Source organism: Myripristis murdjan, chromosome 9, assembly GCF_902150065.1.
Source record: "Myripristis murdjan chromosome 9, fMyrMur1.1, whole genome shotgun sequence".
Classification (NCBI taxonomy): Eukaryota; Metazoa; Chordata; class Actinopteri; order Holocentriformes; family Holocentridae; genus Myripristis; species Myripristis murdjan.
Genome location: NC_043988.1, coordinates 10,995,638 through 11,019,724, shown reverse-complemented (window position 1 = coordinate 11,019,724; position 24,087 = coordinate 10,995,638). Strand labels below are relative to the sequence as shown.

The window sequence follows — 24,087 nt, the reverse complement described above, 5'->3', positions numbered from 1 at the left end:
TTTTTTCATTCTCAAGTTTTCTATCACTTGCAGGCTTTACCAAGGTGACACTACAGCACACTTTTCCTTTGCACTGAGATTAATCCCACTCTGACTGTGGAGGTGGATTAGAGCTAACTCGGGTGCCCAAACTTGTTTTAATACCCATATCATCAGACAAAAACAGGATAAAGATTTGAGAAGGCAAGCAGCATTGCAGTGCTAGAATGTGACTGTGGCTTTGGAAGTTACTATACAGATTTGTCAACCACACAGCAAATTAAAGATATTATCTTGCTCGAGCCTATTTTCTGGAAGTTGTGTGATGATGCTGAGCTTAGACAGTGAATCCACAATCTTCAGCTGCTCCAACAAAGGTATTTGATATGACGAATGAGAGAGAAAGACAGTGATACATTGCACTGCCTTCATAAAAATATTGTATATTTTGTATGTTTCATTTTTTAGCATTTTTGTGATTGCGTATGAGACACATTTTGTTAGAGGATTTAATAAGGAATTGATCAATAATTTTTTTATAGAGCCGCTCATGCTCTTAGTTGTGAAAATAACGTGACATTGCATGTAGCTTTTTCTCCATTTAAACAGGTACAGAGGGGTAGCGTCTCCCCACATGTTTGTTATGAATGGCCAGCCGTAGCTGCTGTGGCACAAATACACCCTGGTGGACTCCTGCAGGGCTGTCTGCTTCTCGGGGCAGCACAGTAATCATTTTTATCCCGCTGATTTCCCAAATAGAAATAGACACGTATGATAAAAATGTCACGGCCACTCCACATGTCAGTGGCCTAACAGGATTACATGTCACTTTCTAATGTCTCGCTCTGTTTTCCTTTGCTGTGAATGGCTGCATTATTGCACACAGGAACTTTGCGGTAATATATGGTAAGAGACAAGTAGCTCTTTATGGCCTGTGATTATTTAGTTTGAATGAAACCAGTGATTTATGCCCATTTAGCTGAAAAGCCCTGTAAATTCCCTCAGCTGCATTTCCCCTGGATATAGAGTGAGTGGAGTGAAAGTGACAACTGGGTTTGGTGTGGAAATGTACGCGGCGTCCCAGAGTTATATTTAATATACCTGACATGAAAAACGTGCCTACCTACTTACCACCACCCGCAGCACAAAGGAAAGTGCAGCCTGCTGAGCTTGTGTTGAATCAAAGAGTGGGCGTAAATACTGAATTAGGAAAATATGAACCGTAGTGGCAGACAAACCACCAGCTATTAGAGCATGTTGAGATATGTAGCCAGGCATCTGGTCAGTCAACATTTGAATCACGTGCCGTTTTGTTTCATGCCGCCGGAAACTGGAATAGAAATAGTCGAGGCTGTCCAGAATGAGAGCTTTGGGTGGAGTTGTGCAGGCGCAGGGTGATGTGGATGAGGGTTAGTGGAGCAGTGGCATATTGTCCACATGGATGGCTTGGCTCTGCAAGCCTGATGGAGCCTTGTCCAGCATCTCAATGTCTCCAACACAAATAGCCACATTCATCCACTCCTCTCACACCATTACACCTAAAAGACTCAAAGCCAGCCGATCCATAAATAGAGGCAAATTTGTTTTTCGGTGGCACCGCGGTTGAGCAAAACAAACCAATGGGGATGGGAAAACATTGGAGAAGTGGCCAAAATATGATGTGTTTCCTGATATTTCATTCAGGATCGTGTTTGTAAGAAAGAGACGGACTGAGATGGAGGGAGAAAGAGTGTGTCTCCTTCTAGTATTTGTTCCTGCGGGGTTAGTCGGGCAGAGCATGGTAAAAGGGCCTCTCTGATTGCATGGCTACTGCCTGACACAATAGAGCCACTAATCTTCTTATTTAGAATCCAGAGGCTGGCCATATCTTAATGAAGCTGTAATGAGCTGTTGAAAATCCCTGAATTGCGGGAGGGATTATTGAATTGAAACAACCCTGGTAATCATAATGTTTGAGTGGCCACTCAGTATTTACTGCCCATTGAGCCACATTTTTATCCACTTATTGGACTGAATTGCACATGCTTGTTTTTGTTGTAATTTTGACCTGCAGTGTTTTGTTTGTTCTTTTTTGAATTCTTTGTAAAGTCTGGCACGGTGGTTAAGTTGTCAGCGCGTGCAGGTGGCTGATTACGACTTGCTGACAGACCGGCTAGACAGAAAACCAGAGCACATAAACAGCGGGGTCCGATAACAAAAACAGAAGTCATGACTTAGCAATTTACACACGGTTATCCTGTACTGCTTTTAAATAGCCCCGGCGCCATTTGTATTCCAGCAATGCTATTATTTCCCACACAATAAACATTTTAAAATCAGGCGCGGAGAATCACGCCCGATTCAAATCTCGAGGGTGCAGAGAAATCAAGAAAAAAAAAAAAAAAACTGACTTTTTCAGAGTTCCTAGTCTTCACTGTGTCAAAGATGGAGACACTTACTAGAGGTATAGTTTTCTGTTTAGCATCCTTTCACAGAGTAGAAGTGCCACTTCACCATTGAGCATTTGTCAGTTTATGGATGTTGCTGTCATGTCAGCCTCCCCGTACACACAGTGTGCAGCGCAGTGTGTAAATAAAAGAGAACAGGCCTAGACATGGGCGACAGGAATACAGCACATACACAGAAGGTACCCAGCACATGCCTGCAGGGGACTCCTCACACTGTAGCAGACACTGCAAACGTAATGCTTTTAATTGCCCCTAACAATTTGGGCTCTGCAGCGCTAAAGATGATTGTATTTGTGAGGCTAAGCTGATATCGCCTTCTACACTGTGTATTGTGTGGTCTGTTTTATTTTTTCACCCTGAGGGCAATTCAACCAGCCATAGCCTGGCGTGCTTGAAGCAGTGTGTCCAAGTGTGAGTCATGTCGATAACAAAAAGAAGAAAAGAAGACTTAACAAAAAATTGAAGAAAGCTTAAAGAAATGAAAGCGGATTTCATGATATGTATTCTCAGTTACCATTTAGAAATTCATGCCAAACAGTGCAGTATTGCAATCAAACCCCCTCTAAAGCCCGACATCTTCTGGTCATTCTGTACTCAAGACTACAGATGACCAGGAACATAAAATTACAAAACAAGCTTTTAAATCTTCTCTAAACATTTTTTATGGATTCTTTTTTTTTTTTTTTTTTTTTTTTTTTGCATTTTTTTTAATTCCTTCTTTTCTCTTGAGTTAATGCTCATCACTGTTACATCTTGCTCTTCAGAAATTAAAATTTCTACTTTGATTACTGCCTTATTACTACTAACGTGCCTCAGATGTGTCAGTGGATTGCATTAACTGACCCTGTGCTCCTGTCTCTGTGTGTTCCTGCAGGTCTCAGCATCCGCGGTGCCCAGGAGGAGGACCCCCCGGACCCCCAGCTCATGCGTTTAGACAACATGCTGCTGGCAGAGGGAGTGTCGGGACCAGAGAAAGGCGGTGGATCTGCCGCCGCCGCAGCTGCAGCCGCAGCCTCGGGTGGGGCTGCCGACAACTCCATCGAACATTCCGACTACAGAGCCAAACTGACCCAGATCAGACAGATCTACCACACAGAGCTGGAGAAGTACGAGCAGGTGAGGGCCTCTGCGTGCTGTTGTTAGCATCTGACCCGTAGAGCAGCTCGCTTCATCCTCTGCTGTTGCTCCTCTAGTTAGGAAACGTCTAATTTAGTTCACTTAAGCCATTGCAAGGTGCAGATAATCATGTAGCTATAATTTGTGTTCAAATGTCTGTATTCAGTTTGACTTGACATCATGCATCACATTGCAGGCTGAGGTAGCGATGCAGGAGAAATGCAGGGAATATGCATGATGGAGGACAAAGTGTTATCAGCTTGGAAAAAAAAAAATGTAGCATCATTCACTTTGCTGCAGTTGATTAGAGATCCAAGGAATGCCTTAGTCATCTGTGCTAAATGAAACTATGATCAGCTCCTTCACCTAGCACTTTGAGCCTGCCATTAAACACAGAGGCATTATGGGCGAAAATAGAAGGTGTAACAGTGATGCCTCAGCAAGCCAGTGAGGTAAATTAGACTAATTTACTCGGTGCACTTTGAAAGAGGAGGAGGGTATGCGGGGGCACACAACACTTTGCCTGGAGTGAATGCATCTTTCTTAAGGGTGTTTCCAGGTTTTAATTATCTAAATGTAAATACTTAACGAATTTTACTCAGAGTAATGAGCTAAAGTGTGCACTACGTAAACGAGTTATTCTAATTAATCATGTATGAACTACTGGTTTAACGAAAAGCTGTTTAAATTCCCTCCGCATTAGGCCCAAGCCAAATTGCAAATCGGCATTTGTATTCATTGATGACTTCACCTATTATGTCATCAGAGTAATATATAAACACCACACTCTCTGGATGCTTTTAACAAAGTGAGCAGGCGTGTAATGAACTCACTGGTCATCTGAAAAAAATGTATCCCGCTCAAGGATAATAGCCAAGCCAGGAGCTTTTAAAAGTTATAAAATGCTTACTGCTGTGACTTGGGGCATTAACAGGGCTGAGTTGGGCTGTTTTTGTCTCTCTTGGCAGGCCTGTAACGAATTCACTACCCATGTGATGAACCTGCTGAGGGAACAGTCTCGCACGCGGCCCATCTCACCCAAAGAGATCGAGCGCATGGTGGGAATCATCCACCGCAAGTTTAGCTCCATCCAGATGCAGCTGAAACAGAGCACCTGTGAGGCTGTCATGATCCTGCGCTCCAGATTCCTCGATGCCAGGTCAGTGGATTGTGTGTGTGAGTTTGTATAGGTGTTTATGTGTGTATGGGAGTATGTGTGTGTGCGTGTCTCGGTACCTAAAAACTTTTATTGCTTCCATATGACCCATATAAACAAATCCAGTGGGCAAGGTCATTTTTAGACTGCATGCAGGTCTGTTTTTTTTTTTTTTTCTTCTTCTTTTTTTGGCATAACACCCAGTATGTGCACTGCAGAGATGCATGATTTTAATTATGTCCATGTTCCGTGCATTATCCATTTTCAAGACAATCATGCCCTCACACCTGAGAGCAGTTAAGAGCAAAATGAAATGGGGACCAGGTCCTGTGTAATGGATGGAGGGGAGGTCATCAGCAGGTGTTGTGGATTACTCTAATCACTAACAGTGTGATGCAGCGCCGCTCTTGCGGACAGCGGGACTAGCTCGGGCCAAGCAACCCAAGTGGAAGCACATTTGCTGCCCACTGCCCGTGTGAAGCACAGTAAACAAGGCAAAATAAGCAAATGCTCAACAACATGATAAGTAGTGCCCTTGGGAGGGAAGGGGACCCAGATCTAGTTAGAGTTTGCTTGTTTCTACTGGAGATCCCTGGGGCTGTGGCACTTCAGGAACGATGCTCAACTGTGCATGCCATGATTTCTATAATGTACCGAGATGCACTCCGACTGGGCTTTGCGCTCCATCACCAAGCCCACCCATCCGCTGCACTAAACTCTACACATTACACGCTTGGACTGGAGATTGGAGACCAACAGACCAAATTAAACATTGTATGTGTTTTGTGTGTGTGTGTGTGTGTGTGTGTGTGTGTGTGTGTGTGTGTTTGTGTGTGTATGTGTGTGTGTGTATGTGCCTGTCAGTTTATTGGTTAGAGTATGTTTTTGTGTGTGTTGATGAAACTCTCAGAGCTGGACACAATATTCTGCTCCTGAGGACCCTTAGAGCCCATTCCTCATTATTTTCACTATTTATGTGTGAGATTGATTGTGCAATTTGTCCGATCCAAATGGATGAGTTAATGCTGGTCCCGTTAATAAGCTTGCTTTGGCCTTTTTCTCTCTCTCTCTCTCTCTTTTTTTTTTTTTTTTTTTGTTTGTTCTCCACCCAGGCGGAAAAGGAGAAACTTCAGCAAGCAAGCGACGGAAATTTTGAACGAATATTTCTACTCGCATCTCAGCAACCCGTACCCGAGTGAAGAAGCTAAAGAGGAGCTGGCTAAGAAGTGCAGCATCACAGTTTCCCAGGTGGGTAGCGCTCATCTAACAGTGGCTGGTGGGTAATCAGGGTGGAAAAGGCTAAAGCCTAGAGGGATAGCCACCATAGGTCACACCGACAAGACACAATGTCCTTACCTAACCTTGACATTGTGACTGCCTAATGATGCTTCAGTCAAGGCTGGTCCCAGTCAGTCAGAGCAGGGCCACAGGGAGGGGAGGTCTATATCATCTTGGCCTCAATCAAAGCACTATGCTGTCCTTCCTTAGCCGCCCATGCTGGGTCCCCTGCCATTTTCTCTCTCATTCCCATCCACCATGTGTGCTCTCTCTGTTGCCTGGTCAGTCGCGTAGGTCAATTAAGCTGTGAAGAGTAAAAAAAAAAAAATAAATAAACAGAGAAAAAAAAAATTGCATCATCCATTACTGCGAGAATAAGTCTGGTGCTTCAAAACACTGGACGACACTGTGCATTTTATTTTCCAAGTCTATGTTTGCTGTTTAAGGCATATTTATGGCCACAAGTGACCTTGCAGGACTCTGCTAAATTCACAGTATATGCTTTGATTTTTCTACCAAGCCTAAAAAAAAAAAAAAAAAAAAAAAAAAAAGATGTGACTTTCCCACTTTATACACAGCATAGCCTGCTTGTTGGGTAAACCTGAAGGCAATATCTCTCACACCCAACCCCCACATCCAAAGTGTTATCTTGTGCTCTTTTTTTCCTGCTATTACTGTGACTAGATTTATTGTTCTATGGCTGTCCTCATGGGACACAATATCAGACGAAACGCTAATCTATACAATAACAATTAATCTACAGTGTTTCTTTTTTGTGTGGGGAGGGGGTGTTGAGGGGTATATTGAGTGTAGTCATGAAGAGTCAGATACTGTAAAAGCCCATTCTTTTTTGCCTTCAGGGGGTGGGAAGCACCATCACAGTATCACAGGTATGTCATAACTTCTCCTGATCCACTGTTGTTTTCATTCTTTGTACCTTCTTTATGTTTTGATGTATGTACAACCTCACAATTTTCACTGCACAAGACCCTCCCCTCCCTCACACTGATGGATCAATGCTAATGTTATCAAACTTTACAGCACTTACAGCTTTAAGTTTGAATTTAATCTGAAAAGACTGGATTAGAATTTCTTGGCATTTACATTGCACCTTTAGTACACCAGCTATTTTGATTGTGCCATATATATTATTATATTTTAGACGACACCCATGTCACCATATTATGTGTGTACAAATGTGTCACATTGTATAATATTTTACTTTTTTCTTATGATTTACCACATTCAGCGTATTTTTTTTTTCCTTTTGTTTGTTGTAGAGCGTCTACTAGTTGTGTCCTCACTTGAATCTTGAAACTACGCTCTGTGTTGATTTATTTATTTATTTCCCCCCCCTCCTCTAGTTCAGTGTGTGCTTTATGGTGGTTTAAGAAATGGGCAGTGACCCTCACAAATGGAGCTCCACTCTCTGTTCTCTGAGTGCCTCACTAAACAGGCCACTGTATGAGTTCCCATGAGAACAAATCAGTCTGCGCAGAAATTAGAGGGCTTTTAAAAAATTCACTTGAACTCATCTCAAGCCCCATTAGTGGTGTACTCCTCGAAGAGCGGAGGCCACAGCAGACACTCTTATTGACTTATTCTTAGTGCTTTGGCTCATTTTAAGTGAGTAACAAAGTCAGAGGCTCGATGTGATGCCAAGCGCGCCATAAATGCGTTATCCCTCACTGTACCGGAGTCACCCGGAGTCAGGAGCCATTCACTGCAGCTACTCCGAAGCTCCAGTGAAGTCGTTTTTCAAACACCCCAAACTCTTTTGTGAGCTCTGGCGATTAAACAAGCGGTTCATTAAGTAAAAATCATCCATAGTGAATGTTATGCCAATATCAGTCCGCAGCCTTGCTCAATACATCATCACTGATGAAACGCCCCGCATCGTTTTAACAAGGATCATTTAAAATGCAAGTGAGGCGCAGTCGTCCTCCCAGAGACTTAGCAAACCCAAATACCTCTGTCGGTCAGGGGTGAGATTCCTCCAGGGGTGACTGGTGCTGTGGATGTTTGTTTCCCTGTGCTGGCACAATATTACTGACTGGGAACTGTAGCCAGTGTATTTCCCATTGTAAATGATTGCATGGGAAGACTACAATTTACATCCAGCTTCTGATTTTTAAGCTGTAGTGATAACCTTGAGCAAACAAAAAAACAAAAAGGTCAATTCAGATGTATTGAATGCATCGACTGTTGCCTGTAGTCTTTTTTTTTTTTTTTTTTTTATAATTATTAATATTATCTGGTCACTGAAATGTGTCAGATTTGATTCCGAAAGAAACAAAGTGCATCCCTTTCATCCAAGGCCAGTATGTTCATTTATAGCAACTCGGCGAAGTGCAGGGAGCTAATGGTGTTGTTGAGATTACCTCACTACGAAACGCGACGCCCTCCCCCCAAATGCAGGATGCAGTCTTTATTATTTATTTATTATTATTTCCTTCTGTCACTTTGCATGTGCCATGTCGAGCTCTCAAACGAAAGCATGGGATTGGATGGCTGTGGTTTGTGTCAGGGTTTATGGATGTGTCAGAGGCTGTAATTGATATAATCTCCAGGCAAGGCTGTGGGAAGAGGACACTGTCGGTAAGACATGAACATTAGGCCTCTAAGGGTAGATACCAGTGCAGAGATGAATTTGCATTACAATCTTTTGTCACCCAATTCACTGGAATTATTCCTGTAAGTGAATGGCACTTCTCAATATTTCACATCATTATGGATTTAGAGAAGTGAAGCCTTGGATTTTTATTCATTATTAATGTGCCCTCTATAATTGATAGTATCACACACACCCAGGGAAACCACCTCTGTATTTAAAGCAACGTTTGAGGGTTTGGGGCATTATAACCCCAGTACTATTGAGATCTTACAAAGATTATGCATTGCCTTTCATTGACAAGAAAAGCGTATTGACCTGAAATGGGGGGGAATTGTTTGAATTATTAACTACAGTTCCACGGCCTCTCTAGTGGGTAGCAAAGAAGGAATTGGTGTCGTGTTCTTGCAAGGAGCCTGCATGGTCATTATACAATCGCTGCCTTTGAGGCTGCTGAGGTCAGGTAATTCAGTCTCACAACCTGGTTCTCGCTACACGGAGGAGTCAATTGAATGCACGGCCTGCCACAAGATAAAAGGGAATTAGTTCTGTAGATTGGGTTGTGGTCCCCACCTTACAGTGCCTTGCATTTGCTCAGTGTTTAGCTGAACCTGAGAATCACTGAAGCCAGAGTTCAGTGGGCAGGGGAGGAATGTGTGCAGAATGGTGAAGGGGTGCTGTAACACCCAGGGTATTTGGTGCCAATACTGCTGAGTCTGCCCAGGCTTGCAACACCATACAGTGGTAGAATATAGTCATAACAACCAGCCTTCATATCAAAGGTGATCTAACTAATGAAAAGTTGACATTTCAGCTGCTACTTCCTCACCAAATGATCAATTGCATTTTAATACAGCATGCTGTAATATTTAATTATATCACTAATACATTAGATAAAGCAATAATGTGCGGCTAAAAAAATTAATTAGCGTATAGTCTACCAGTGTTAACCATTGCACTTACTATTGTAAAATACTTGTTCAGGGGCAAACACACACCCTAACATTTTCCACAAATTTCATTCTGCTCAGGAGAATGTTTTATATACAATATTGCCATACCTGGAGTAAAACAAACTAATTACGCTGGGAAACATTTTCTATGTTGTCCAGTGCTTTGTGAGCACTTTGTGAGCTGTCTGAAAGAGCAAGACTACCGCATCCTCTTTGGCTCTACAATCCTCTGTAAGCAGGTTAAGTAAAAAGGATGATGGCCAGGGCTTTCATTGCTTCCAATTAAACCTTGCTTGTTAGTTTAACCTCTAGGTAAACCCATCAAACAATTGATGTCAAGGAAACCCTGCCAACAGTGGGCCTCGCCTGAATGGTCATTAATTTTAATTGCCTAGATATTAAAGATTTAGAGCACAGAGACGTGCAGGATAGAAATGATCTGATGTCCTGCAAATCCAGTCAGTTTTTGCGCCACAGCATTGGCGGGCTGCTGGGGATATTAAAATTTAAGCACATGGGTGGAAATTAAATAAAGCGTCATTAGGGGCAGCTGCTCTTTGGCTGGTCCAGCCGTAGGCTGCAGGGCCTGAGAGGGGGGCAGCAGCACAGCGACAAGACACTCTAATTTATAGGACCATTAAAAACAACCATCATCTCATTATTATTCCACTGTTATTGCAGAGCCAGCATTCACACTCAGGGTTTACCCCTCAGACAACTTTTCAGTCTCTGACTCTGATGGGGGATGTCATAATTTCAATTCAATATAATTAGCTTTCCCAACTGTTCTAAATATAAATGTGCCCAGTTTCATATCATACGTTCATTTGAGCTGAAGACATCCTCTTTCCTTCAGAGAAATATTTCAGTTTGGTACAATATTATATGAATTAATGCCAGCTGCCCCAATAATCTGTGGTCACCACTGTCTGCAGGCTTTACCCTCGCAACTCTTGTTTTTCATAATTACAAACCAGAAAAAAATGATTCTTGAATCATTGAGCACACACATACACCCACGCACATTGCTATAGTTCATATTTGCCAGTACTGTATTAATTTTTGGACTTTTGATTTCAAAAGGAAAACGAGCATGTACCATCATTACAGATACCTAGGCCAACCAAAATTAGTAGCTAATGAGCCTCATAAGGTATGCATGCTTAAAAAATACAAGTAAATAAGTAAAATATGTCATATGTATATTTTTAGCATTCCATTGTCATGACTATGTTGAGTCAGTGAGTTTTCTCACTGACTCAACTGTCTTCTTGACATTGTGTATCTAGTAGATATTTAAGATGTAGCCACACAAGAATGTACAGTATTTCTTGCCATAAACTACATATAGCTCTTTTTATCCAATTAAATTCACAAAATGAGCATTTTACATGTACATACACACAGTATGTGTTTTTATGTAAATTGTCTGTCATTCACTTTGCATTATTTGCCTGAATCAGGCAGTATTCCCATAGAGGGTAAGAGGTACATTTCACTGAGTCTCTCTCACTGACAGCATTTGTATCCTTAACAACAGCCATGGTCATGATATGAATTTATGAAAACTTAGTGGCTGTGCAATGGGAGTCGAGGGCCCCCAGTGTGTTGGTTTTGTCAGGAGACAAACAGAGAGCATGTCATGCTCCCATCCATGAGAAGACACAAGTGATTCCTGATTATGGCTTAATTAGCTTGTGTACCCAGTGGACATTACTGCAGGGGCTGGGAATTGGGTACTTGATGGACCCAAACATGACATCTTGAAACAATCACACTGCTCAGTGCACTGTGCTGTGGCTGCTTGACGTCTGACTCCTCTGCTCCTCCTCTGCTCTCCCCCACAGGTATCCAACTGGTTTGGCAACAAAAGGATCCGGTACAAGAAGAATATTGGCAAGTTCCAGGAAGAAGCCAACCTATACGCCGCCAAGACTGCTGTAACGGCAGCGCACGCCGCAGCCGCTGCAGTGCAGAACAGCCAGACCAACTCCCCTACCACACCGAACTCCGGTAGGCAATCCTGCATATAGACAGAGACTGTGCCCTCCACCTCAGCCCTGAACCCACTGCCTACCTGCCTCACTCTCTCATGCACCATTCACACAGGCAAGAGTGACAGGCTCTGCTCCCAGCTTGGGGATCACAGTGTCTTCTGTCTATAAGACAGTTGATGCCAAGCAAACTCATGCATAAAGAGAGCGTTCCTGACTTGTGAACCGAGAACACATGTATTTTTGGAAAAAAAAAAAAAAAAAAAAAAAAGTGAAGCACTCAGAAATGCCAGTGGGATTTGTTTTCCCTTGACTTTCCGTCAACTTCCTGTCATTTGTCATGTAATGGTATGTAGTTCCACTGAATGGTAGCGCTTTTTAGCTAAATAAAAGGGATAGTAATTGCTGGGAGCATTTTACCTAACAATGATATTAAAAAAGGGAATTATTTAGAATTCACATTGAATGGGATTGGGATTAGTCCGGTACAATTAGATATGTAATGCTGAGTTTGGACTAGGTTGACCTGCGTCGGGGTGTGGTAAGCTTATGAAGTGGTCCCTTTTTCTTGCACCCAGGATTCCAGATGAAAGATGAAGAGTTTCAGCTGGATTCTGCAGAGAGCAAAAACACTCTTTTAACCAACATGTTTACTGGTACTGGTCTTTTCATAAGCTTCTTATTGTCCTTGTCATTTACCATGTGATACCTCCCGCCAACGTTAGATTGGAAGTAGGTGATGTGGAACAATTGGGAGCTTAAGCGACCAATCACATATAGAACTGGTCCCTTGTGTCATGTGATTTTCATTTCGTTTGTGTCCACCCCTTTTGTGAAAAAAAGATCTGTATACCCCCTTCAGTCTTTTGCGCATCATCCTCTTCTGTTTCCTTTTCCTTTGTTTCCTCCTTCACCCCTGTAGTTGCTTGCTTTCTGGGAGTCTTTCTTCAGTGTGTATTTGTACGTGTCTGAGTTGAGTCTGTGTACGCAGGCACATGAGTGGCGTGTGTCTGTGTGTTTATGTGCGTGTGCGTGTGTGTGTGTGTGTGTGTCTGTACCTTCCCTTATGGCCCTCTCATATATTCAGCTACTTACATCTTCCCTTTCCAGGTTCTTCAGGTTCTTTTAACCTCCCAAACTCTGGGGACATGTTCTTGAGCATGCAGAGTCTGAATGGGGATTCTTACCAAGGGGCACAAGTCGGAGCCAATGTACAGTCACAGGTAGGATCAACAATCAGGGACAGGTCCTGAGTACCAGTGCAGAGAGCTGTCCTTGTCTTGCCTGTGTACTGAGCCATCCACAGTGCAGTCTGAAGTACAGTAAATTTAAAAAAAAATTGAATGAAAAAAATATAAGAAAAAAATGAAATCCTGCTCATACAAGGGCAGTTCAGATTACCACAGTGAGGCCTCCGATGCAAAATGGTGCCACACTGGGTGTTAGCTTTCCTGATTGAGTTGAACACAGTGCTTACTGACTCTAATTCGCTTTGGATGGAATATTCTGGCAGCAAAAAATATACATATATATCTATATATACATATAAATATAATCCCCACCCCATTGCTATCACAAGAAAAATCAATATCCTGGTGATCAGATGTTATTTCTAATGTCTGCAGCAGACCAGCATTTGGGTAAACATTTTGTGAATGCATTTGGCTTTGACTTGAGCTCTTGGGTTGGTATTGGGTTTATGGTACCGTGTTTTCCCCTTTTTTCTGTATTCTGTATGACTGTCTTCCTGTCTCATCTTGTCCTTGTTTACTGTCGATGTCCTCCATCGTTTAATTCAGCCACACAGTAGACACAATCATCACCATGCATTTATGAGAAAATCTATGCTACTCATGACTAAGGTAAAAAATAAAAGATCATTAAAACCAGCCATTAATGTTTGTCTTTTATTCTTGTCTGTTCTGTTTGTGAACATGATTTTTCTGTTTTGTTTCCTTCACTGTATTCCATTGCATTCTTAAAAATGTTACAAAACAGTTTCCACAGTAACTTTAAGCTTGGCCAATGTAGAAAGTGACATAGATATGAGCATACTAGTAGCATCATCCACTATGCCTGTTATTTATGTTTATGTATTCATTTATTAGAAAATCTATTACCCATGTTACAACATGGGCAAATCTGGTTTGTATGTTTGCTGTCGTGGGAGTCCCTCCCACATGATATAGGCTGTTCTTATAATTTGTAGTCAGTATCTGTTGTTTCACTGAGCATGTTTACAGTCAGCGTTAGCCTGCTGTGAGACATTGAGTTGACCAGCTTGTCCACTTTGTCTGTCCCCTCAGGTGGATACCCTGCGCCATGTTATCAGTCAGACGGCAGGATACAATGATGCTCTTGGGGGGAACACGATGTATAGTCCACATGGCTTGAATGTAAGTGCAGATTTTTCTTCCCTTTTCACATGTAGGATAAGTGAGATAACAGCACTGGAAAATAAGCTGTCGCCGTTTTCTGTCATTGAAATTCGTTGTGCTAATTTGTTCTGGTAAACTGTGTAATTATTGTAATGATTTAATTTGCAGAAACTTGAGGATCATTACTGTGCAAAAGATTGTTTCCAAAAGCTTTTAATGTGTTTGTTATTATTATAAGTAGTATTAATAAGTAATAAACTGTTTGTGTTGCATAGTGAAAAAGCATTAGGTGTATCTCTGCATTTACACACTGGGAAGTGAGAACCCAGTGGGGACGTGAACACTGCCTTGGCTTGGATATTAGCTTCGTAAAGGAGGGAGTGAGCATGTGCCATGAAATAATAGACATTGTAGACATCTTGGCACATTGTCACTGGATATGGATAAAAGTTGCATTTAATAAAACACACTGCAGGGCAGGGGAATAAAAACCACGCCTCGAAAACCTCCAGCTTTACTTTAATAAACATCTTTTAATACTTCGCATGACTCAAACCAAAATGAGATGAAAAGGCTTTCGCTGTACTGTATCTGTTTCATTTAGCTGTTTTGAAATGCTTCACAGAATTTTCCATAGCCTTATCTTCATGATAAAATATGAACACGTGATCGCCTCCAGCCCTCTCCAGACGTGAATTCCATCTTCCTTGATGAGGTTTGATATGGAGCCTTTTTGTAAAGCAGTGCATAATCTGAAGCTATCACAGTAAAGATTAATTTAGTTGATGAGAGAGGATGAAGAGAGAGGGAGAGAAAGGGAGAAATGGCATCAGGCATCTCTCTCTCTCTCTCTCTCTCTCTCTCTCTCTCTCTCTGCACTACATCAGAACAACATTAGTATTTGCTCTTTAAATTGTTATGTCTCCTGGGAGTAATGCAAGGATATTCAGATTCTGCAATCATTTCATACATAAACATACTGAGGCACAAACCAGGTATTACAATTAACAACACTTTCACTGAAAATTAAAAAAAAAAAAAAAAAAAAAAAAAGGAAATCTGATGAAAATAATTCCAGGAGAACCCTGTAACATGTAAACAGAAAGAGTGGGGGCTATTGCCGGCACTCTGTGCTCTTGGTGTCATTTCGGCTTTGTTGAAGCCTTATTGCTATAAGCTCTTTAGAAGTGTCAGCTCCTAGTAGGATCAAGTGTTTTGCACTTTCTCACAAGGTTTCTCACTTCCATGTGCAGTGCTGGCTTGTGCATACGGGCTCACCAGAGCAGTGTGTGATCTCTACTTAAACAGCAACGATAATGTGACACATAAACTTTAGAATTTGAGATGAAAGTCTGAATTAAAAATTATTAGTTCTGGCTATGAAAGCAGTGATTGTTGAGTAAGTGAAATCGTGGGCATCAACAGCCTTACTGTTTTGATTTAATGTTACCGCGAGGAAGCTAAATCATAACACCAATTTCAGCCCGTGATGAACCACGTGATGTCACTGCTCCTAGTTTACAGCGATGGCCAAGAAAGTGCCTTATAGATGAATTAGCATACACTAACCTTTAGCTTTGTTGATGGTGACGTAGAGGGATCCAGTAAAGGCTAGGTCATGCCTCAAGCGAAGCAAAGTCAGACTGGCTAAGACTGGCTCTCTTGGAAGGGCCCTGCTCCGTCACTTTCACTCAGCTCTCCCCACCTCACCCCGGCCGAGCCCTCCCTCTTCCTGACTGACAGGAGAATATGTAGCGACAAGCTGTCTGCCGCTGCCGAAATCTGCTTAGACACTGATTTCAGGGATTGCTCCCATTGGTTGGGACACGAGACAAATTTGTTTCCAAGAGTCGCTTTGCTGATGCTACTGTAACGCAGAGAATGCCGGAGTAATCGCACAGTATCGCCGGAATCCACTGTGTTTTGTGTTTTTGTTCAAATCGGCTGACAAATCGGTGCAGCCAACATCGCAGTATCATTTGCATTTTTGGAGTGTTGACATATTTTGGGGTATAAAATTGCATTGGGCTCATGTTGCAGACAATTTGACTGTAATCGCTACCCGTGCTGTTTGTGTCTTAGGCAAATGGGGGATGGCAAGATGCAACGACTCCATCTTCTGTAATATCTCCGACAGAAGGACCTGGAAGTGTGCACTCCGATACCTCGAATTGATCTGCTATTAATGCATCTTAGCCCCGAGCAGGGCATGGACTCTTATTGGCTGACCAACCGCGGAGGATATACAAAACCTTTTCACAACTAATTCTTTCTTGTACCTTGAAATCCCCATCACTACGCCACCCATACAAAATTAACATTCTCTGTTATGAACACCCAGTGTTTTCTTGATCGTTCAGTGTTTTTTCTCTCGATCTCCATGAATCTCACCGACTGTACTCGTCATGCTCTTATTTGTTGTTTGTTGTAGGGGTAAGCACACATATGTACAAATATGAAACAGCCCTCAGATCTGACTCGTTTTTTGAAAATCAACGACGTCCTCCAGGTGCAGACACGGAGAGAAGTCTTTCACCTGAGCTTAAAGAGTACTGGATGACGCTGTCACATGTATTTTGAAGACATTTACATGGCCATGTGTTTATCTTGATTCACTTTGTATTTTCTATTTTGATGATTGATTTTTTTTTTCTTGGTCTTAACAATACAGAGATTAAAGGAGCTGTTTCTTTGACTGTAATGTGTTTGCGATCTTGTCCAGCAACTCAACAATGCTACTGTTGACAGCTCAATGGCAGCTTTGTAGTTACTTTCAAGATTTATTTTGCCTTACAGCCATATGTTCTCAGTACATTAGTACAAGGAAATGACTATTCAAACTCTGGAACATAAAGAAGTATAATTGATTGCTTGACTATAAAGTGACACCATTCCATATTTTATAATTTGATGTTATGTATGTACATATGTAAACATGTTGGTTTTGTTTTGTACGACTAATGGAAATCAACAAATTCCCTACAGTACTGCACTTCCTTTTGGCACACAAGAATACAGCCCCCATTAAACAGGAAATGATGTACATAATATAGCTTAAGAGTAATTATACATCCCACCAATCAATACACAGCTTTATTACCTCATTCAAATTCATAGAAACCAATAATTTTCAACATTTCTGTAGCTTAGAGTGCTCACTTACTACCTCTAAACAATATCACCACCATAGTTTTTTTTTTGCCCTTATTTAACGTTTTTATGTAGTTATTTTGATTACATCTTGTAACATTGTAAACTCTTCATTCTCCATGTAATCTAATGTATATTTTAATCTTTTAATAAAATACAGTTGCTGTACTGCAACTTAAAATGACAAAAATAAAAAAAATGGAAATGATAATATTAATACCATGAAAAGTGGGAGGGGGAAAAAATGAAAACAAAGTTGTTGGTCGGTGGCTTTTATGAGGGGGAGCGTTGATAAATTAACACCAAACAGTGAAACTGTTGTAAATACTGAAGAACATTTTGAATGTTGCTCATCTTGTTACTAAACCATGCAAAAAAGAAAAAAAATCACTATAAAAACTGTAATGCATAGAGGTTTCAGTATTCAGAACTGTAAATTTCCGGCTCTGTTCAACAGGGTTCAAACTTCTTTTCTCTTTTTTCTATTGTATGTGATTCTGAAACTGAAAGTCATGACAAATGATTTGTGGCAGTGATTCTAATGTATTAAAAATGTTTAGTGTTTCTTTCTAACCAGACTACACCCTGGACTGAAAAGTCTTCCTTGTGGTAGTTGTGTAATTTCAAACATGAATAAACCTTTTGCTTTCATGACGGGAAGCTGTGCTTTTCTTTTGTTGTGTTGCTGGGTTGATCTGAGTCTGTGGGGCTAAACAGACTGAACACTGCCCCTTCAAACTCCAGTAATGAAAGATTTTGCATTTTAATAGGGGGAGTGTTGCACCTGTTTATTATTATGGATCACATTTACAGTGCCTCTGCTCTCACTGCTGGCACACACACCTTTTACCATTAAAACAGCAGGCCCTGCTGAGCCTGAACTATAACAAAAATCTTGACTCCTCATGTATTTAAAGCCACTTGACAGTCTGTATTCACAGAATTATATGAGCATTGATCGAAAGCCAATTCACTGAAGTATTGCAAACCTTTCACATGCCACGATCCTTCCACCCGAAGATCACATGGCCTTTGGTCTGCTCTCGTACGGTGCACAGAAGGTGAGGACTTAACAGAACCTGGTCTGCAGCTGCGATGGCGCTGACATGCTTAGTGCAATTAACTGAAATGTCAGGCACTTCTAATTCAGGTTATTTTGTCTGTCTGTTGTGGAAAGGCTGCCTTAATGGATCATTGGCTACAAATTCCACATGGAAATTGACATCCATTTATTCTCACTTTCCCAACAGAGTTCTTCATTTGTGGGGCGCTCCTCTGGTTGTGTCCAGTCTTCATGACTCTTTGTTATGGAGCTAGTTGGAGTTTTGACAGTGTAAATATATTAAAACATGGTGTATTTGCACACACATACACACACACACACACACACACAGAAACACACTTGGAAAGCAAAAGAAGCCAACAGGATGTACAGTTCATTTGGATTTCTTTTCATTTTTGTTTTTTTTTTTGCACAGTGAAGTCAGTCACCTTCAGAATTGGGTTTGATTTCAGTATAATACAGGGAAGACAGACGGGGGGAAGAAGCGCAATGCACAGACAGTTTCCCGGGAGAGCATATTTGTCCACTCAACCACTGCAGCATCTCACTGAACACCTTTCTCAGGAAATCATATCTTTATCCTCCTATTATACAGATATTAACCCATGCCACTTCCAGATGTCCAAAAGAAAATAACAGTGTTACTGCATAGCAGTTTCAATTCAAACTAGCACTTGATGCTGCCTTTGAGGTAAACCAAAAAAGCTGTTTTGCATACACCATAATTATCATTTAATCCTGCTTTAGGGAGGTTCTGAAGCATTACAGTGCTGTTTCATTTAACATTTACTGCATAAAACTACATGGGTTTAACTTCAGTGTTTCTGCGACCGTGAGTTCTTTTCATAATCATGATGTTTAAAACCCACTCTCCGCTAATAGTGTCAAATAAGGGGTATGCACATGCATGCTTATTTCCTCTCAGGAATAATAAATGCATTTGGACTTTGAGGTGCGGTACCACTGTACTCCACCACTTGAATTACAATCTATTTGTTCATTCTACCTTTACAAATAGATACGTTTGCCTCCTCAAGAGTTTAACTATTGGATTTTAAGTACTGCACTCAGCAAAATTGGCCTCAGAACCTTTATAAATAAAGAAGTTACATTTTCCGAGATTATGCCTATTAGAGCTTTGTCTAAGGTTCATTAAAGACGACATTTTCTAAGTAAAATTCACCATGAAAAGCATGCATCATTAAATATGGAAATCCTGAATTATATTAGCAATATGCACGATCCGAGCTGGTGCCAATTAAATTAAAGAAAGATATCATTTATTTTATTAAGGTAGAGTTCATATTATGGTAAATGTGAAATGTAATTTTTTTTCTCCATGACTTGATTTATTGCTGATAGTGCATTGTTCAAAGACCCATGTTATATTTCAATAAAGGGATTGTTTATACATTAAAATGTGAAACGCTGTAATTGCATCACGCCATTGATGGCAAATTAAACTAGTATAGTTTGAAACATAATCTCATAAGCTGGCACGCATCTAATTTTCCATTTTAAATGTGGCCCTGATGCATGTACACACAAATTCCCAGCGTCTACAGGTGTGTGTAATGTCTGGCACATAAATACTCTAAAGATTTAAGAATATAATATCTGAGACTGAAGTTGATCCGGGGCCAGGCTGATTTCAAGACAGTATTGAGAAGCCTTTTGTGTTTTTACATCTATGAGAAAACATAATATGTTGATTCTGTGGACAGACGTCAGGCTATAACCCAGTCCTCTTGCTTTGTGAGATGCTAATAAAGCCAATGACTTGAGCTTGAGAGTCATGTACAGTAGTTTGATTTATTGAGTAGGAGTATAATGGACCAGAGACTGCCTGCACTGAGGAGATCTGCAGCACTGATTTCTATTAAGAGATGAGTCCTGAGTGGCCTTTGAGCCTTAAAACAGTTCAGTTAATTAACATTTGATCCCACCTATCCTTACATCTTTAGAAGTTCATTTTCACTTTCATTTCAAAGATCATTGAATCCAATCCATCCATTCATGCTGTAACTAGGAGTGCTGCTCGAAGATTGCTTTGAGATCGCATGTAGCCTCATCTCTGAACTGATGGTGGCTTATCATACCTTGTTGGGCAATGGCAGGCATGTGAAGGCATCGTGACAGGAGGCAGATGTTTGCCTTACCTCTTAGCACGCGCATGTCATGCAAGCAAAAGCTGCCTTTGTGCTGCTGGAATATATTGGCATCAAGTCACAAAAAAATAGAAAACAGTGGGGGGAAAAAAAGACAGTAGTTTCTCTGTCTTGCTGACTCTTTAACATGTCACACCGCAAGAAATGTCATCAAATCATGTCGTCTAACCTTACATTAATTACTGTAATTATTTAATGTCTAAGCCTGTCACTTTGCCTTCATAAGGATTTCACTAAAGGAACTCTACATTAAGCTGCAGAACTTGCAAAACAAGTGGAAACGACCAAGGAAACTAAGTGAGATAAATTTAACATCAAGGATACTTTTTTCTATCGCTGTTCTTCTTGGTATATAAAATGGTTTGCATTAGGATTAGGCTGTAAAACTGTAAAACGTATACAAAATACTTAAAAAAAAGACATTATTTCACTTGAAAGGAGACATTTCCATCTTAGAGGGTAACTGATAAGGGAGCTAACAGCATCTTCTTCTTGCTTTTAAGCGGTGTCATATACACCATGATCATATAATCAGTCCATTTGAATGACCTGTCCTGATGGTATTCGTCACTTTGGATTTGGAAATTTTCCGACAGCTCCAATTTTGTGAGCTGTGATGTAAGAGCTAACATTTCCAAAATGAGGACTAGCAACAGAATGACTAATAAATTTATTTTGGCCCAGTAAATTCATGCTATAGGTAATTTAACCAAGGACCTCCAAGAGATCTATTTCTTCCCTATTTAAGCTCATTGTATTTCATCTCTTCATCTTACAGCTGTAAGAACTATGAACAACTTAAAACCTAACCCTATCATATACCCACAAATACTCGTATGCTGTCAATTATTGTTATTTCAATGGCAAAATGCACACCATTGCTGTGCTATATCTATTTTAGGTGAATTTAATGGTTATTTTCCAGACAGTGAGCTATTTACCTAATTATTGCCTAATCATACATATGTGTAAGATAGTAGAAAACTGTGGAAAACATGCTGACATGATGACAGAGTGGAGGATGACCGCAGCGTATGCCAATCAATTCAATTTAAAAGCAAATGTGGAACAAAAGAAATAAGTTTACTCTTTTCTAAAATGAAATCATACCGGAACTGCTTGTGATAACGAAATTATATGAAACTGAATGCATGCACCTCATTTTCATTTTGACATCCACAAAGGACCGAAAATTGGCCTGTTGCTCTGAGCGCCGTGCCTGTACTCGCAAGGTTTTGCATGAATTGTTTTGTCTGATACACATCTGTGAAATTAGCTGATCTGCAGGTTCTCTTTTACTCTCATTCACTCTGCTGTTCGACCTGCGTGTGCAGTAACTGTACACATAATGTGCATTCATTCATGTGTGCATGCCCGTTAGCCTAAAACAGAAACCAGGGCTACTGAGTCCACCTCAAACACAACCGAGCGCATTCTCTGTGCTCACTTCTTGTAAAGTGAGCTCTTCTAAAGAAAACTCAGGGAGAATGTTTTCTGCTTGGCCATAGGTATTGATGTTGAATTTTTGGTATTGATGCATAGTGTGTCAACTACAGAAAGCTCCTGGCAGGGCAGGCTCATGGATAATTGCATAACGGTTAAGGCAGAGGGAAAAAGTCGATTAGATTGGCAGGGTAGGCTAAAACGCCTGTTGAACCAAGGATGCCTCACAGCCTGTGCATGGAGAGTGCCTGTGGTGTGAAGAATGTTTCTACTATTTAATGACACTGAGATACACAAACACGTGTATTTCCCAGCGCTGAAATTATGTTCTTGAAGGAACTGGTGATCAGGGGATTTGACTTCCACTTTAATTTCACAAGTGATAATCTACACTAAATTGTACTTTTTGTATGTATTTGAACCTGTTATTTCAATAATAAAAAAAAAAGATGTTAGAGAATAAATATATGTCCAGTGATAGCTATAGATACATACACACACATATATACATACATACAGTTTGTTTATTTATTTAGTTTATTTATTTATTTATTTATGTATTTTTAAGGAAAATGTTGTGCCTAGTGGCATAATGAAAAAACCCGATCCACTATGTCTGACTCTTCGTCTCTCCTTAGGTATCTCCCTTGACATCTCAAAACAGAGGAGCTTGCTGTCAACTTCCGGGAAAAGAAGCTGTTGAACCAATTTGTTATTCAGCATTAGGCAATCGGGTCATTGAACAAGTATAGTAGACAACAGACTAAATTTATTTAGGGGCTTTAAAAAAACAACAACAACAGGATAATAAAGTGACACGTGACAGCATCTTGGTGACTAGATGGTAGCTCTCATAATATTAAACCATAAAAAAGGCCTGTTTTAAGTATCTCCTGCAATACCCTCATCTGCTGGAGGTGGGATGATTCAAAAGAGGATGACAACATGCTGGGAAAGATTATAAAAAGCTTCTGCAACTGTTCAGCACAGTCTTGGGTGACTGAGGGAAGTGTACAGGGAGACAGTCATATCTCAGGTTTATATCCGGGATGGACAATATTGCTCCACCACTTCACAATATACTGATGCAACACAGGAGTTGTTTCAGCAATAGGTTTACAGCTCCGAGATGTCTACAGAGAGGCTGGAGCAGTCATTTGTACCATTTTGTACCTGGCCCATTGTCTTAGTGTGGCTTCCCAGTGGTATAGAGACTGATTGTTGCTATAGTTATAGCTTGTTTCGGTATGATTGTGCTGTGATCTATGCAGTGTGTACATCCGCTCCTTGTCCATGCACTCATGTCACCATGAACCCAAACAATGCAATACATACAGTAAACAACATATGAACAACAGATGAATGCAATTCTCAAAAGAAAATGAACAAACTGACTGTTGTAGGCAACCCTTCACATAATCTTGAGTCCAACATTTTCTTGCTAAAGCCAGTATCACCTAAACATATATTAGAGGCATGTTTTTTTTTGTTTGTTTTTTTTTTTTTTTTTAAATGATATTACCTGGAAAAAACATGGTTTAGATAAACAAATACAATTGGAAATATATGATTTTGCAAACAAACAAGAATTCACATGACATATATCCTCTCTGATGGCTTGACTGACATTACAGCGAGCACCAAAATGTTGCATAAACCGTTGCTAAACAACTAAATATTAACTTGGCACACTACTGCAATTTCATGGAAAATTGGTGAAATGTTAATTTTCCTGAAATGTATCTAAAAGAATAACCCACAGCCCAGCTGGTTTACTTCTGGTAATTAGTTGAAATAACAACTAATCTTTACAGCGCATTTCCCCTCCTCCATGCACTGTCTAGTGCAGAGTGGCTATAGGCTACACTGTGTAATGGGAAGTCATTAGCTTTTGGTCTGATGCGGTTTGTTCTCAATCCCTCGCTGCTACATTTATATTTCATATCTCATGTTTCACAGTGTATTAACAGCTGTGGCTTGTTTTTGCCATCTGCAGACAATTACTTTAGTTTACTTGGCTTTGTAATAATATGTTTTCTTCTTGCAACTCTCTCAATAGACAACATACTGCAAATTCTTGACAGGTGCTGAGGCATTTGCTCGGGAGACATGGCGAGGAGAATTATTACTGCATTATTTAGCTCTCCTGAAATAAACAAACATGATCTCTTACTGGCATCGTGTGCGACTACCAAGTCAGCATTGTGTTTTGCATTGCTCCAGCTCTGAGCAGCCAATTATGATTTACGTCGACTACCAAGAGCCCCAATGCCCCTTTTCACCTCCAACAAGACCCACTTAGTGTAGAATATTTTCCCCTCCATACCCTCTCATTTGCTCACTATCTCCTC

The 24,087-nt window shown here is 40.7% G+C and overlaps 1 protein-coding gene across 2 annotated transcripts in view; it reads left to right on the top strand.

The window, feature by feature from the left end:
- The window catches only part of pbx3b (pre-B-cell leukemia homeobox 3b), a 63,050-nt gene extending 45,334 nt beyond the window's left edge, over positions 1 to 17,716 (top strand). Inside the window, exons 3-11 of one of the 2 annotated variants that reach the window (XM_030061014.1) lie at positions 3,301 to 3,542; positions 4,511 to 4,701; positions 5,811 to 5,946; positions 6,837 to 6,866; positions 11,388 to 11,553; positions 12,113 to 12,190; positions 12,645 to 12,757; positions 13,841 to 13,930; positions 15,995 to 17,716. In XM_030061014.1, coding sequence (XP_029916874.1) covers positions 3,301 to 3,542; positions 4,511 to 4,701; positions 5,811 to 5,946; positions 6,837 to 6,866; positions 11,388 to 11,553; positions 12,113 to 12,190; positions 12,645 to 12,757; positions 13,841 to 13,930; positions 15,995 to 16,087 — 1,139 coding nt within the window. In that variant the 3' untranslated portion in view covers positions 16,088 to 17,716. The remainder of the gene's footprint in view (positions 1 to 3,300; positions 3,543 to 4,510; positions 4,702 to 5,810; positions 5,947 to 6,836; positions 6,867 to 11,387; positions 11,554 to 12,112; positions 12,191 to 12,644; positions 12,758 to 13,840; positions 13,931 to 15,994) is intronic. The other variant, XM_030061015.1, reaches the window with a different exon arrangement.
- Positions 17,717 to 24,087: the final 6,371 nt, after the last annotated feature.